General features: G+C 37.7%; 1 protein-coding gene across 3 annotated transcripts in view; it reads left to right on the top strand.

Moving 5' to 3' along the window:
• Nucleotides 1-60: 60 nt before the first annotated feature.
• LOC139937187 (transient receptor potential cation channel subfamily M member 5-like) overlaps nt 61-17,519 on the top strand; it is a 56,114-nt gene continuing 38,655 nt past the window's right edge. The window contains exons 1-3 of one of the 3 annotated variants that reach the window (XM_071932248.1): nt 61-529; nt 10,837-10,920; nt 13,747-13,872. In XM_071932248.1, the coding sequence (XP_071788349.1) occupies nt 10,889-10,920; nt 13,747-13,872 (158 nt within the window). In that variant the 5' untranslated portion in view covers nt 61-529; nt 10,837-10,888. Of the gene's footprint in view, nt 530-10,621; nt 10,742-10,836; nt 10,921-13,746; nt 13,873-17,519 lie in introns of those variants that run through there. The other 2 variants (XM_071932249.1, XM_071932250.1) reach the window with 2 other exon arrangements.

Genomic DNA, 17,519 nt, shown 5'->3' with positions numbered 1-17,519 from the left:
AACAAAGTGCGCCCTCTATAATTTGTATACACACATCCGGCCGGCTGCTGCTAGCTCGTGGATGATTGGCCGGATATCCGGGAAAGTTTGTTGTTATACATTGTATTATTTTGAGCATCGAGGAAGTTTTTATGGTTATATTAAGTTTGGCGCTAGCTGGCTCGCTCGTCCTGGTTGAACCTGAAACTTTTCGACCCGTTGGTTGCGTGAATGATTTGGATAGTTTTGTTTTAAGTAAAAAACGTCAACCATATGTCATGTCCTACGTAGGATCAGCAGTCAGTGGAACTCAGCCTGCTCCTAAACTGATCCATGGAATTGGTCGTATAATCTCGATTCTCCAAAAACTGATTACAACTTCGTGTGCATGCGTGTAGTGTGAGTGGTACTTGCTCCTTTGTGTGTGTTGTTTTTGCTGTTGAGTGTTTGCTTGCGGTTTGTCGCTTCAGCCACCAGCAGAGAGCACCCAACACCCTAACCGAAACCTTGGATTGTGGAGGGCATCATAGCAGAGCGACACGGTCAGACGGTAAGTGACTTATGACTCTCCTCAGTTGCACAACACGACGTTCATCACCATGGCCAAAGTACCAGCCAGGGATAAGTTTTCTTATTAATTCATCTCAATTTACGGAAAAGTTTCCGTATGGCGCCACCACTTTTTCATTCGAAATAAAATAATATAGTATCTAATTTACCTGATTGATATATCCCTTTTTGTAAAAATGAGTGAAAAAGTGGTGGCGCCATACGGAAAGTTATCCCAATTGACAATACTACAACAACCTATCGAGTTAGATTTCTGACTCTGTTGATGCTTGGACTTGGAGAGACCCGGGTGCTATTTTACACAGGTTTTACAAAGAGAATGTTTACCCAGTGCTGAGAAAGATTAAAGGGATGTTTATTGGCCCAATGACCAGGGGACTAATGTAAAAAAAGCGCATTGATACAGTTTATTGTGAAATGCGCTATATAAGAACTTGTTATTATTAATAAACCTTTTGTTTTGCCTTCTCCTTTTTCCCCATAGCCTTTTAGCCTGAGCCTCATTCACTAATAAATTACTGTTTACCCCACCTCCCCGAAACGTCAGGCTATTAACTATTTTTTGCATTTTTACTCTCGGTCCATTTGGTTGGTAAGTTGTTTGCAACAGCTAATTCTATTTTCTCAGTAAGTTTTCCCACAGTTTTCCAAAAAAAGACTGCATCTTAGTTTATTTAAAAAAACTAATAGTTCAACTTCCCAGTGTGTTATAGGTCTAGAATGTGAGTGTTATTTAATCAGTAAACTGTTCAGAATCTGAAAAGTCATCTATTGGAATAATTGTGACATTACCCATTAAACATCTATACATATATAGTTTCAGATGGTTTCAGTTCCAACCAAGATCAGTAATATTTGTGTCTCGGTACTATTGATTATATATTTTGTACTTTGAGACAAACTTGTAATTGTATTTCAATGTAAATATTTAAAGTTAAAAGATAGTCGATAATTTAACAATGCAATAAAAAGCAAAACATTCAGGATTGTTTTATGTTACTTCTTCACGATTTTATTTGTTGAGATGAACAAATTTGAAAACACATTTACACATCAAAATACAGTTAAGCTGAATACAAAAAGCTGGTTCCATTAACTGACATTCATCAGTTTACAAGAAAGGTTTTAAAGGTCTTAACAAATAAATAACATGAATACACAAAGCTGGTTTCATTAACTGACATTTATCAGTTTCAAGAAAGGTTTCAAAGGTTTTAACAAATAAATAACATGAATACATGAAGCTGTTTCCATTAACTGACATTTATCAGTTTACAAGAAAATTTTCAAAGGTCTTGACAAATAAATAACATTTATAAAGCACTTAACACTGTGTTACAAATATAGTAGTAGACTACGAATCATGTTTTTTTTCTGGAACATTTAAATACTGCACTTGAGTTTAACTAAATGTGAAAAAAAATGGCATCAAAATTTATGTTAAACAGATCTTTGGCAGTTTCAAAGTTTCACTCCAAAGTTATCAATATAAAAGTAGAATACTGGCAATCTCAGAACCTCAAACACCGAGTTTAAAAGTACATGTAAATATCACATGCAAACTGAAGATATGTACAACTGATCTTTGGCATTTTCAGAGTTTCACTCTCCAAAGTTATTGATATTAAAGTTAAATACTGGCAATCTCTGAATGCAAACACTGATGTTTAAAAGTACATGTAATAATCACATGCAAACTGAAATTATGTAAAACTGATCTTTGGCATTTTCAGAGTTTCACACTCCACAAAGTTATCGATGTTAAAGTAAAATACTGGCAATCTCAACCTTCAAACCTCCGAGTTTAAAAATACATGTAAAAATCACATGCAACTTTAACATTATTTGGCAATGTTGGAGTGAACACTCCCTGAGTTATACAGAAATTCACACATAATGCTACTTTATAAAAAATCCTATGGCAATGGAGTTAATACTTGTTCACAAACTAAACTGCACAAATAGTGCCACCCGTAAAATAGGAGTTATGGCAATAAAATAACTACTCCTTGTTTAAAAAAAAAATGCACGAATAGTGCCACCCGTACAATAATAATTATGGCAATAGACTCCTTGTTTAAAAAAATACACAAAAACAGTCACCTTAAAAAATCCTTTGGCAATGGAGTAACTACTCCTTGTTGACAAAACTGCACACATAGTGCCACCCGTAAAATAGTAGTTATATGGCAATGGAATAACTACTTGTTTATAAAACTGCACAAATAGTGCCACCCATAAAATTGAAATTATATGGCAATAGAACATGTACTCCTTGTTTACAAAAATGCACAAATAGTGCCACCCGTACAATAATAATTATGGCAATGGACTCCTTGTTTACAAAAATACACAAACATTGCACCTTAAAAAATCCTTTGGCAATGGAGTAGCTACTCCTTGTTGACAAAACTGCACACATAGTGCCACCCGTAAAATAGTAGTTATATGGCAATGGAATAACTACTTATTGTTTACAAAATGCACAAATAGTGCCACCCATAAAATAGTAGTTATATGGCAATGGAATAACTACTCATTGTTTACAAAATGCACAAATAGTGCCACCTTAGAAAATTATCTGGCAAAAGTAAATGCTCTTAACTGTTAAGTACGTTAATCGCATCTTTGATTTGAAAGCAATGGCATTTAAGCAATCAAATACAATATGTGGAAAACAAACTGGCAATTTGTCCACTTAAATCTGTTTGTTATGAAAGCGGGAATAAACTCCTATGAGATGAAATGCTTATAAATATGATATAAAAAATAAATATAAAAGCTTATTTATCTTCTTTTTGGCACTTTTGGCATTTTCTGATACCCTCTACCACCTTATATCTCCCCTTGCAACCTTCTTGTCTTCAACTGCGTCTGACGGTCTTTGCTGTTTGTTATCTGCCAACATTCCTTGACCGTGGTGTAGTGTAGACCTTGTTGTTTCATCTCTCACAGAGGCAAAGATGCGTTCATCACTTCATCTGCATTGAGTTGGGCATGCAGACTCTCTATGCCATGTTCACTGAGTAGACCCACAGTGTTCCACAACAGGGCACACTCAGGAACATGGCATAGGAGGAAGTGCAATTTGGGTGGAATCCGCTCATTTGGAAAAGTCTGCGGAAACCATGAGCCCAACTCCCAGCACTTCACGCATAAGTCTTCGACCTCTGTGAAAGACAAAAAAACGCCCTTCCCTGTCAAATTAAATATGGCCCTTAATTTAGCAAACAGTTCTCTGTAACTTTCCTGCTCTTCACACCCTCCCAGTGCTTCAATCAGCTTGTCAGACTGATCCAGGATAGTCTTACAATGATTTTCTACGAAGCACTGGGAGTGATAGGCCTGTTTCTTAACTTTCAACTTATTTTCTAGAATGTCGCCAAGTCTCCTCTCCCGTGGACCCATTTGTGCACTGACTTCCTTGAACACCTTGTCTAGCTTGGCTTTTGTACTTTCTTTATCTTTCTTCAAGTCTTTTACCATTTCTTTGTGTCTCGTTACAATTAGTTCCTGTTGCTGCACAGCATCTGCAGCATTCTGAACTTCACCTTTACATACCGGACATTCATATCTCTCATTTGTGAAATCTACACCCTTCATTCCCACACAATCTTTATGAAACCATCCACTGTCATCATCCACACCACCACACACATCACACTGAACCCATTCAACATCTCCTTCAATAAACCCTTCCATTACTGCTACAGCACATGCAGGGAAGGCACACGGGTCACTTTCACCTCTTGCTCTTCTTCCCGTTCTTACCCTCTTGAATCCTAGCAAAAGCCTCTCCTCGTACTTCAAACCTGCCAACGCTTCCGTATACTCTCTCTCGCTCTCCTCCGCCTCGATGGAGACATGCTGCCATCTATCATTCAAGTCATTATTTGTTTCCCCGAGGTTTCCCTGATCAAGTTTTTTACATATATTCTCAATGTTGCGATAGAATCTTACTACTAGGCCTAACATTATATGGAGTACGGGTGGAGCTATGTGAAGAAGGTCATGGATTATTGGCAGTAATGGTTGCTGGGCAATGGAATGGTGAAATTGGCCATTTGCCTTGGTGTTACCCCCGTTCCTTGGATCTGCCTGGTTATCTGACAGATCCTGGACAAGATCCTCTGGTTTATGATTCTCGTACCAGTCCGGGTTGTCCACAAAGCCATCACCACTGCCGTCCCTTACTTTTGGAGAGTGGACTTTTCCAGATGGTGAGAGGGCTTTGAGGGGTAGGTAACACCAAAGGCAAGGGTACATCGAATTTGGCCCCATATGGCCTGTTACCTTAGTTAAAAATTCGTAGTCTCCGACTAGAAAAACACGACAAATTTGATTTCCCTCCCCTACTCTTACTTGCGAATTTTGTTGAAGTCTTGGTCACCTCCATGGTTTGGTATAGGTGTCTGTGGCCTGGTACATAGCGATTAGGTCTGTCTTGTCGGCTGAGTTGGAGTCAGTGAAGTTGCAGACCTGGACTGCCAACTTAGTGCTCGGACCTCCTTTATCCCCCTAGAGGAAAACAAAGCAAAGAACAACTAAATAGCAAGTCATCAGTGAATTTAATATACTGTACATGTATTTGGTTTAAAGAGCTGGCATTAAAATCTCAAAAGTTTGACAGTTGCACATACACATCATAAGAATAAGATGTAATTCTTTAGTTTTATTAAATTTTGTGTGTGAAAGTCACCCAAAACAAGGCCGAGTCCAAGTTGCCTAATTCTATGCTTATTTGATCAAAAAAATTGTGATTTAAATGTGAAATGGGTAGTTCAAGGAATATGCCCGTTCAATTTTAAAGTTTGATGGTTGAAATATTTTATTTCAGTTAACTCAGCTGGACCATAAATATTGATTTATAGTATGCTTTGAACCTTTTTACCTTTGGAATTAACAATGATTCGGTTGTATTCAATGCCAAACTTACCAGTATTTAGCCAAATTTCCCCGATAAATTTGTCGTTTTCCCAGATGGCCCCTCTTTCAGTTTGTCCATTGATGAGTGCTTCTATGTGAGAAGAGAGATCCCTGACACGCACGAATGGAGTTGTCATGGTTGTGGATGGTGTTGTGGCGCTCACTGTCTTGTGTAGTTGCACCATACTCGATGACCTGCTCGGAAGTGTCACGGCGTCCTAAGAAAAGTTTTATTAAAGAAGTAACCATTTATTCATCATAATCATATTCATCATTGGTGGACTGTGGAGCAGTCGACTAGCAGTCTTCGCCATGCATGTGCCTGTTGGGCTTGTTCCAATGATGGACTACACATACTTTAGCTAGGAGGTGCGTTGCCTCCCTGCTGGTACATTCATTTCAATATTGACAATTGACCTCCCTTTTTTGCCATCCCAAAGTCTTCTCTGCATTGATGAGTATAAACTGACCTTTGAGTTCCCTGTACATGCCACGGTCACTGGAAAAAATCTTGAGTCCATGGTTGCTGAAGAATGTCCGAAGTTGCTGAAACTTCCGCATCGTCAACCGAAGGAGCAGTTTCAAGTCCAGAGTCTCTCCTGGTGTCAGTTCTGTAATAAAATGATTTGTTTTTACTTTTTAGAACAGCCATATAAACTTATACTCTCAGGTTAATGAAAGGGTTAAGCATGTTTCAATTCATAAACTAGATGACAATACAACCATAAAATGTTGTTTTAATGTCCAACTTTTGTTGGTCTTCTTGGAAGTGAAACAACTAATTTCTACAAATGTTCATGACCCTCCACTTCCAACCTGGCAGAATCCTTCTCAAAGAAAGCAAGAACCTTCTAGGTTCAAATCTAACAGTGGATAGCTTTTTTTCTTGTATTTACAAGGTTCTTCATTTAGGTTTAAATGTTACAATAATACTTAATTGGCTTTAACAATAAATCATATCACTCAACTATAATGTACCTTTGTGCTGGGAAATATCAGTCGTCTGACACGCCTCAGTTGCCAGTGACGGGTATTTCCTGAAGAAGGAAGCAAGAGTAGCAACTAGATCTTCTTGTTTCGGATCTTCCTTCGAGGATATCTTCTCTGTCATCTGCCACATCCATTGAAATAAAATAAAATACAATAAGCGATTGGTGTTCATTTTGTTAATGTAGATGCATTCATCAATGACATCTTCCTTTCCTCATCTTGTTGTCAGTTTGGTGATTGTGTCTCATCCCACTGCCTTGACACATTATATTTAACTATGTTGACAGTTTTTACGATCTTTTTTGGTACAAGTGTTTAACTGTACAAGATACTTGAACATCAAAGAAACATTAATTAAATCCTATGGCAAATGTTTACCTTCATGAGTTCTTTAGCCCGTGCAGCTAGGGTCTTTGGCGTTGCTGATGAACTAGGGGTCTGGGGGAGTTTCAGCGGGACAAAGGTGGTTGGTTTTGTTTTGGCTCCAGCTGCTCTAGCTACAAGGATAGGGTGGCCAGCAGATGTGCTTGGCCTCTGCTCCAGCTGTATCCGTTGCTTATTTTGGAGCGTGAGGTTCTGAGCTTCCAGCTGGCTGTTTTGTTGTTTAAGCTGTTCCACCTGTTGGGCGAGCTCATCCCTCTCCTTCTCGGCCTTCTCCCACTTCTCCCTATTCATTTGGATGGATTTCAGTAATCCTTCTTTTTCGTTATCAGCAGATTGCACAGCATGGCGAAATGCTGCAATATCTAGGTTATGGGACATTATTTTGTGTTGGTTTTGATTAAGCATGTCTTTTGTGCTGCTATTAATTCCAAGAGGGTTCTTATGCGGGCTGAATGTTGATCTTTATTTTGGTTACTTTGGAACAGAGCAGTTTTAAGTTAAGATATTGATCCAAGGGCTTCCTCAAATTGTGAGTCCAAGTTAAGCAACCAATTACATCCATTGCACGTTTTTGCAGATGGGTTTGCAATAACTGCTTTTTCGTTTTTTCAAAGACCAGCTTTTTTTTTTGATTGCTTCCTCGTACTTCCTCACAATCATGCTGACGACATTGATATCACCCTGTGCAATATCCTCTCCCGATTCTTCGAAAACAATGTCATCATATGGGCAGATGCAAATTTCATCAAGTTCAGTACTTAATGCATGGACACCATGTGGTTTTACCCATACATGGTCTTGTTCTTTGCAAAGAAACACAGCTGGTCTCAACTCAAGGAACTCGCCTCGGACACTGGACCAGGTAAACATGACTTGTGCCCCCCTTACTAAGTCTCCTACTACAAGATCACTGAGTAACATGGGACGGTGATCAGCAATAATTGTGAACTTACAGCCATCACCCCCTCCTGGGGCAATTGAATTCACTAAATATTCCCCATCACAAATTTTGTGTTCTAGCCATCCCAAGGAAAATACACATTCCCGGCGAAACAGTACTGCTTCCCCTATGCTATCAGAAAAATCCACCACAATTGCCTTCTTTTGCCTCTTCCAACTTGGTTTTGGTCTAGTTCCCCTATAATATCTTTTACATTCACCAGACACTCCCTTTCGGGAATGAGAATTTGTCTCCTTTTCTGACCATCGTCAGCCATTGCATTTTCAAAGAGTCAAAAATTCAAACAGGAATAAAATAAATCTGATTGAGATGTACAATTACCAATAAGGGGGGCACAACTTGTATTAGCCTGTCCTAATTATGCGCCAAATACACTAAGAACTCGCTCTTTGAGAAAGCCGGTATAAGGTGTCTGCTCGGGCAAACATGCCCTCTGTCAGTGGAAAATACTACATTTTGTGTTAACAGTAAACACTGTGTGGTCAGACCTAATAACTATTATTCAATAAATATATTTAATATACAATTTTATGTCTTTATGTCTAACTCTTATATTTTTTCAATTTGCTCCTTTTAAAAATTATTTTCAAATGGTAGAAATTCACAAAAATAAAAATGGAGAAAGTGAAGAGAGGGCGAGGTGATATGATGAGAGAGGAGATTTGATTGGCCAACCCAACCAACGGCTAGACAACCCACCTGTTTTATTAAGAAAAACAAAAAGATTAATTCCAACACATAATATAGTGCATGTTTACGTGACAATTTTTTCAAACACCTTCACAAAAGTTCAGAATTTTTGTTAAAGACTTGTAAGTAAAGTTTACACAATGAATCTGAATGGTAAGTTAATAAAAAAAAAAATTCATCTGTTCGAACTTGAAGCTGCTTTCATAAAGTAATATTTTGAAGAATTTCAAAGCTTTGAAATTATCATCCAAAACTTTTTAATTGTTGACATTGTTTCCTAAATAAAATGCATTGCACAACTTTAATAAAAGAACAAATTATAATGAGTTACTATTTTGATTTAAATTGAACAGCATGATCTCCCATATGCATGATTAAATGTTTTTTTAAATGTATTTCAAAGTCTTTCAACAAATTCAATCAAATTTGATCAAACCGGGCGTCTGAAATTTATTTTTGTAAAAAATAACACTCCATAAAACTAAAATCAAAACAATTTTATGGCATGGTTTTAAGCATGACATGGGTTCTGAACAGACGAGTAGCTTACTTAGTTATTATACTATTACTAGCCTGTTCTCCTTTTTCTCTCGAAATAATTTTATGTCAATTAAGTACGACCGATGTTAAAGACAAATGTCAAAAATTTCGAAAAGAAAAAAAAGAGTACAGCCCCATGACATGAGCCCCAAGATAGTTAAAGTAACTGGGGTCTTCTTGAGGAGAGACTGGGGTACAATTGCAGAATATCCCGCAGCCCATAAATACATTTTTTTCCCTGCGAAGACGGAGTGAAAGTTTCGAAATCCCCCAGCTAACCGCTGATTTCACTATTGTCATCTAGCTAGTTACTGAATCACAGTTTCTTGATTTGTTTAATTCATAATCATAGACGTTAAACCATGTTTGTATGAGAGAGATTGGCTGTTGCCAGCTTGGAATGGTGTTTATATACACATGTATCCTTTTGTTGGAGTTTGCCGAGTTCCCTTGATGGGAAGATCATTCAAACAAACAAACAAACAAATGGATAACTTTCCGTATGGCGCCACCACTTTTTCACTCAGTTTTACAAAAAGGGATATCTCATTGAGGTAAATTAGATACTATATTATTTCATATCGAATGAATAAGTGGTGGCGCCATAAAGAAACTTTCCCCCATCAAACTACTTGGGCACTGTACTCCTTCTTTCAAAATTTGTAACTATCGGTGGTACTACCGATAATGACAAATCGAACGACCGATAATGACAAATTTCTCTAGGAAGGAGTACAGCATCCAAATTACTGGGTCTACCCCATGACATATAATATAGTGCCAACTACATAGGGAAGAGTAGTAAAACTAACTTGTATTGTGTACTGGTCTCCCCTACTCCTGGAACTATGAGATTCGTTCTGCTAAGCGGATTTCTTCCTCCATGGCGGAACAAACCTCATAGTTCTAGGAGTAGGTCTCCCCCTGCTTCTTGATGAGTTCTTGGTTGACCCCACCCACAGCTTCTCTCTTAAGTCAAAGCAGGAAATGTAATGATCTTTTGAATGGAAGTCACCCTCGCATTCTATTTTTTTGCCAGATTTAAAAATTACAGCCAAGATGCAGAATGTACTCACATGAAGAATTTCTCAAAGTAAAATGATGGGAAAGAAAAATCCGGGATGCATCATTGAAAGATTTGTATAGTGATCTCCAGGCACCAGTCAGCCGCCTCATCGCCTAATTGAAACTTTCCAATTTGAAATTGACAATTTCCTTGCCCTTTACAAAGAGAAAAGGCCTTTCAAGGTGCCATTTTCCTTTTAAAGACAGTGGACAGACACTATTGGTAATTGTCAAAATCCAGTCTTCTCACTTGGTGTATTTCATCATATGCATTAAATAGCAAACCTGTGAAAAATTGAGCTCGATTGGTCATCGGAGTTGCGAGATAACTATGAAAGAAAAAACACCCTTGTCACACATAGTTGTGTGCTTTCAGATGCTTGATTTCGAGACCTCAAATTCTAAACTTGAGGTCTTGAAATCAAATTCGTGGAAAATTACTTCTTTCTCGAAAACTACGTCACTTCAGAGGGAGCCGTTTCTCACAATGTTTTATACCATCAACCTCTCCCCATTACTCGTTACCAAGTAAGGTTTTATGCTAATAGATATTTCGAGTAATTACCAATAGAATGCAGTTCCTGGCCATAGCTATACCATACAAAAGGTGAAGGATAAAGGATGGAGGTACACTAGGTACGTACAGTTTAGTGTACTAATTATTAAATTTACATAGTATCTAATGCCAATACCCTTTCATGCTTCCTGTCATGCTTTTGGTTTTGTTTTAGGATCAATGATGGCATTTTGATTTACTGAGTTCACTTGTCAGCTCTAACCAGGATGGAAAAGTGCAGTGATCCTGTGCAATCAAGGTAAGAACTAAGGATTTGAAAGTTTGCATAAAAACAAATTGTGACAATACAATCAAGTGAGGTTTGCGGAGACACTGGTAAATACATTCCCTGTTCATGATCTGGGGCTGATTTTAAAAAGAGCTAAAAAGATTGATCTTAAATGCACTGGAGACTATTGGTAATTACCCAAAATAATTATTAGCAAAAAACCTTACTTGGTAACTAGTAATGGAGAGATGTTGACAGTATAAAACATTGTGAGAAACAGTTCCCTCTGAAGTTATGTAGTTTTAAGAAAGAAGTAATTTTCCACGACTTTGATTTTGAGACCTCGGCTCAGATGTACATAGATTTTGAGGTCTCAAAAACAAGCATCTAAATGAGCACAAAACTTCATGTGACAAGGGTGTTTTTTCTGTAATTCTCGCAACTTCGACCACCATTTGAGCTCAAATTTTAACAGGTTTGATATTTTGTGCATAGAGATACACAAAGTGAGAAGACTTGTCTTTGACAATTACCAATAGTGTCCAGTGTCTTTAACTGCAAATCAGGCATAGCTGCTAAGTAAAGTGTGGTGGCACAATACAAATCAATGGTAATTGTCTTGTGATGAATTTTATTGCTTTGTGAGATCGGCCAAGGCCCTGTTCCCAATGCTTACCACCGAACTCCTCTTTCGATTACCAGAGTCACCAAATGTATTCGTGCTACCTGTTTTTACAATGGCGAAGAATGCCTTGTGATATGGAGTACGCACAAACATGTACCCTCCTGCTAACCTGTGAAATGCGCTTGACGTAGTTTCCTGCTACTGTAAGTCAATGTTTTGCTGGCGGTATAAGCAGAGCCATGAAATTGGGCACGTGGTTCAATAAAAAAAACTGGTTTTTCTCTGAACCGTTCAGAGAAAAACCAGTTTTTTTTTTTTAAACAAGATCAGGTTGCTCAGATATCATCTTTCAGCAGTGAGATAATCCCCTCAAAAGAGGGCCTGATGAAAAGTGACAGAGCAAGAGTGCAGATTCCCCACTTTCTCATACAAAACCAATGGAACCTATTTGCAAAAAAAACAAAAACCTAAAAATCAAAACAATGGTTCAAGAACAATATTTTCATCATAGATTTGTTTGCGTGTCGTGGCCGAGCGGTCTTGTTCACTTGACCTAAGCTCTGGTGTTCTTGGCAGCATGAGTGTGGGTTCGAATTCTCAGGTCATGACCCTTTTGCCCTTGAGCAAGGCAAAATCCATAATTGCTTCATAACGAGTTGGGAAGGTACTGCATTCTGCCATACCAGCCAGGCTCTTAGTGGATGATGCCCATGCCTACATCCTTAAGGACTGTGAAGGGGGTATAACCCCGTTTCAGCCCATAGAGTATGTGACATTTAATTGTATCCCTCACCTTGAAGTGGTCATTTGGCGTTGTGATGTTAGGCAATCTCCCATTAAAACCAAAAAATAATAAATAAATAAAAATACACAAGATCACATGGTTTGTAGCTGAACATTTTTAGTAGACCTCTGTTTTACAAGACCAGAATCAAAATAAGAGGGGAAAAAAGCCTTTTCACACAGTTTTGAAGAAAACAGGTCAACTTGTACGCACGCCAACTCGTACGCCTGCCAACTCGCACACCAATTGGTCAACTTGTGTGCCAACCAACTCGTCAACAACTAAACTCGTACGCACACGCCAAGTCAGATACGAAGTGTACGCAGGTGTATTTCTACGTCTGTACGTGTTTGGAAATGAACTGTCTAATGTGAATGACAGTGAGAGTTATAAATTTGAAATTAATTTATAACATCCATGGAATGACTTCCTGAAGATCTTTCAGATTTATATATAAGATGTTAATTTTGTTCAAAACATTCTTTACAAATTATCTTTTTGGATTTCAGCAGAAAAAAAAACTAGTTTAGTTTGGAAATTAAAACACACAGACGGAAAGTTTAATAGTTGTATAACATTTTATAAAAAGTAACAACTAGGATACAACTTCTTATTTCTAAACTTTCCATAAAAACGACAAAATCTCAAAGTTAATAAATTATTATCATAGCGCAATTTGCTCTATGATTGTACGCGCGTACAAGTTGGTGTGTGCACGAATTGGTGCGTGTCTGAGTTTTCGTGTGTACGAGCTGACCAGCATTCGCTTTGAGCAAGCACTAGAGGGAAGACTTTGTTTAATCTCATATTTCTTGTTCAACTAGACATTTATCGGACTCAAAGGCAACATTTGAACATTACAATTACACAGTACTATGCAGTTGGCATCACACTGGACTTGCCCTGTCCTGAGTTTACTGGCTCAATGGGCCGTATTCATAAAACATAGCAATTGCTTTTTCTAGGCTTTTGCTTACACCCTTATACAGATGTTTGTATAAAGATGTAGGCAAAAGCCTAGAAAAAGCAAGTTTGTATAAAGATGTAGGCAAAAGCCTAGAAAAAGCAATAAAAATCAATGGCCTCAATCCGGCGTGCAGTTCTGACTAGTAAAATGATTCACATTTTATTTTTCATTTTTAAAATTATTTTTATTTGCAACCACATACGGTTGGCTTCGTTATAAAAAAGTACATTAAAAGTTACAAAATACATCGCAACAACTTTAAACAATAAATTAAAGAAGGTGAAATAAACAGTTAAAACAGGAGTGATATCGGAGGTGCAGCCGCATGGCATCACTAAGCCACTGGACTGGCATTTTGCAGAAATCAGAAATGAGCATGGAACAAGTTTAACATGTAGGCCTAACAAAGTAAGGAAACATTGTGTAAAGGAACAAAACTAAACATGTTGACTGAAATCTTGTTTCTATTCAATTTTCTAGCCAGGTAAAAGTGAACATTGACTCCAGCAGTTATGAGATGGTTTCGACCAGCCCTAACCTTTCCAAGAAAATCAAGAACCGAATTCGTAGTAAGATCCCACGAGGCTCCAAGACAACAACAGAAAGGTAAGAGAACATTACATTTGTCAACCAATTTTCCTCTGGTAAGTGACATTTCTAGTTATTATTATTATTATTATTACTATTATTTATTCAACCAATACAAACAAAATAAACCAAAGTTACAATAGCACAAGACAGAACATTAACGGAAAAACAATTATAAAAACTGCAAGAAATAAGGAAAATAAATACAGAATTATATAAAATGGGGAAAATTTGTATAAAAACCTTGCAAAGGGCACCACACATGCCACAGCAAAAAGACAAGGCACCATGGCAATTTCTGTGCGTGGCGTGGGTTAATTTGAGACCTACATCTCAATGGTCATCGGTCAAGGCTATAGGACTAGGAGGAAGAGAGGAAGCGCTTCCTGCCAGTTCACTTTTTACTAACAGCCAATACCAAAGCACTGTCACACATAGGAATGGGAAGGGATTTTTAAAGGCAATGGACACTATTGGTAATTACTCAAAATGGTGACGAGCAATGGGGAGAAGTTGATGGTATACTAAAACATTGTGCGAAAAGCTCCCTCTGAAGTGACATAGTTTTCGAGAAAGAAGTAATTTTCCATGAATTAATTACTCAAAATAACTATTAGCATAAAACCTTTCTTGGTGATGAGTAATGGGGAGAGGTTGATGGTATAAAACATTGTGAGAAACGCTCCCTCTGAAGTGACATAGAAAATTGCACATGAAGGGTATGAAACATAGTGCCATTTTCAGAATTATGAGTTTGACCTTGGGACCCCCTTAATAAACTGTGTTTAGGGATACATTTTCAAGATCCTCAAAGCCGCTTAAGCCATTTTGAAAATAATAATCGAAGGGCTTCTCAAACCGCTCAAACGTCATTAGGCCTACCCCAGTTCACTGGGCCATTTACTGTAAACCAGCTCATCAGCCTGTGCTACAAGTATATGCTACTTGGCTAAATCAATCACAAGAACCACTCTGCTCTCACAGGTACCCAATTTCCCCTGGGTGAAGAGAATATTTTTGAAGTGTCTTGCTCAGGAACACGAACGAGTGTTACAACTCCAGAACCCACACTGCAGTAACAAAAACACCAGAGTTTGAGTCTCGGGTGCTCTTATCCACTCAGCCAGGACACGCTACAAAAGGAAAGTGTCAATACAGGAAGCACCTCCTGTAACTAGCGTGCACAGTTGAATTCCGATGGTTGCATTTCTAGTGACCTTCCATCCTAGAGGTACATGGGTTGCACCCGAATGGTTTTTCCAAATTTGCTTGTTTTCTTGAATTCATAGAATGTACTATCCTTGATCATTTCCTCTTCCTGTTTGTCTATATTGGAAGTGTTTGTTCCGTTTGGGATAAGACCTGAGGAATGAACTGAAATCCTGATCAGACGTCATTGCTTTTACTTTCATATTGTCAGCAATATTTCTCAGAATTCTACCTACAAGTGTTTCCTATAAAATACCCTGAACTGTTGCGTATCTTACTATCCACTGGCTTGAAAAGCCATAGGAAAAAAATAATAATAATATGGACAATTATATTTTTCCATCAGTACGCACTTGGGCATGGTGTGATCCAGATTTTTGTTCTGATCCAAGAAACGAGTTTTGTGAGGCTGTTTTGCATAGCAAACTTTGTGGAAACTGCTGGGTAAAAGTTTACCTATTTTATAGTCAGTTCCCCTGGTGGGCTGTCGGGTTGGCGCATCTAGTACTTTTCTCGCCTTCCACCTCTATTAGGGTGGCATGATTGGCTTGTGCGTATATGCGCCATGTAGAGAGGTTAAAATATTGACTTTGAGTCTGACAATTATCTTTCAATTCTGTTTAATATTAAACAGCTACCTGAGCGGATTGTTTTCAACGGAAATGGTATTTTAACGTGTTTATAATGCACTTGTTCACAATTTTAATGTACTTTTGATATATGTAAACTTCTGAATTTTTCGTAATTATCGATTAAAAAATCAGGCCCCAACCTAAAGGTTTTGAAAAACTAAAAACACTTTGGCCGTTGAGAGCGCGCATCAAAGGACAATGCCGCTGACGTCGTCTCTGGGAGCTTGCTTTGTTATGCCTCCACGCTGCAACAAAGCGGCTTTACAAATTGGAGCTCCCAGAAATGACGTTATGAGAGTGATTACGTAACAGGGCTTTTCGCAAATCTCTCAGAAAAGCGCTGGATAAGGGCATTCAAAATGATTGTTTTTTTACACAATTGAAGTCTTTTTATAGTCATATGACTTGATTTCCCTATTCTTTGAAAACATTTTTAGTGAATTTCAGCAAAGTTTACGACTTGACATTTTCGTTCAAGCAGGTCTTTAAAGTATACTCTTTTGAGTATTGAAGTTTACTCTGTTGAGTATCGGAGTGTACTTTGTTCAGGGTAGTATTACTCTGTTGAGTATCAAATAATAGTAACAGCTACCTTAGTTCTTTTAGCACATTTCACACTGAAGTGGGCCTATTCTGTGTTGAATGTGGAACCACATTGAGTATGGAAGTATACTCTGTCGAGTATCAAAGATTTGTGTTATTATCAAAGTTCACTCTGATGAATATCAAAGTATACTTTTTTGAGTTTCAAAGTGTATCGAAGAATACTCTATTGAGTATCAAAGTATACTTTGTTGAGTTTCGAAGTATATCAAAGAAATTGAGTATCGAAGAATACTTTGTTGAGTATCAAAGTGTATCGAGGTACACTCTGGTGAGCTTCAAAGTTTAACTTGCTAAGTATAAAAATTACACTCTGTTGAGTATCAAAGTATAATCTGTTGAGTAAAAAAGTATTCTCTATTAAGTTTCCTCTGTTGAGTTTTAAAGTATACTCTGTTGAGTTTCAAAGTTTACTCTCCTGAGTATTAAAGTATACTCTGTTGTCTGCTGAGTATTAAAGTATACTCTGTTGAGTATCAAAGTATACTCTGTTGAATATCGAAGTATACTCTGTTGAGTATTAAAGCATACTCTGTTGAGTATCGAAGTATACTCTGTTGAGTATCAAAGTATACTTTATTATTGAGTATCGAAGTATACTCTGTTGAGTATCAAAGTTTACTTTATTATTGAGTATCGAAGTATGAGTATCGAAGTATACTCTGTTGAGTATCAAAGTATAGGCCTACTCTGTTGAGTATCAAAGTATACTTTATTGAGTATCGAAGTATACTCAGCTGAGTATACAAGTTTACTCTGTTAAAGTACATACTCTGTTTAGTTTTCAAGTATGCTCTGTTGAGTTTCATCAAGAAAACTCTGTCGAGTTTCTTATTCATCAAGGTCACAAATCGGCCCCTCGCCATCTTTCAGAATTAATTTCAATTTAGGTTTATTATATCCGTACTAAAGTTGTGTAGGTGTCAAACTTAATTATACCATGGAGGAAGGAATAGAAGGAGCTCGAACGAAGGGACTTCAAAAGTCAAACCTGCGGTACCGCGGTCGTTTAACAACACCTCGTAATCACCGACATACCTACAGACAATGGGCGACCTGGCGTATGTGAGTTTGGGCGTGCGCACTTGGTTCTTCACTCAACCATGGTGTCGTATGTCGTATGGATATAATACAGAAAAACAACTTTTTAGAGACCTGATAAAAATTGTGTACACTTGTGCTCACCAAATCGAAAAACACAATTGAATACCAACCACCCTC

The sequence above is a fragment of the Asterias amurensis genome, chromosome 5 (assembly GCF_032118995.1).
Source record: "Asterias amurensis chromosome 5, ASM3211899v1".
Taxonomy (NCBI): Eukaryota; Metazoa; Echinodermata; class Asteroidea; order Forcipulatida; family Asteriidae; genus Asterias; species Asterias amurensis.
Note: the sequence above shows the minus strand (reverse complement) of the source record. Positions and strands in the feature narration are given on the sequence as shown.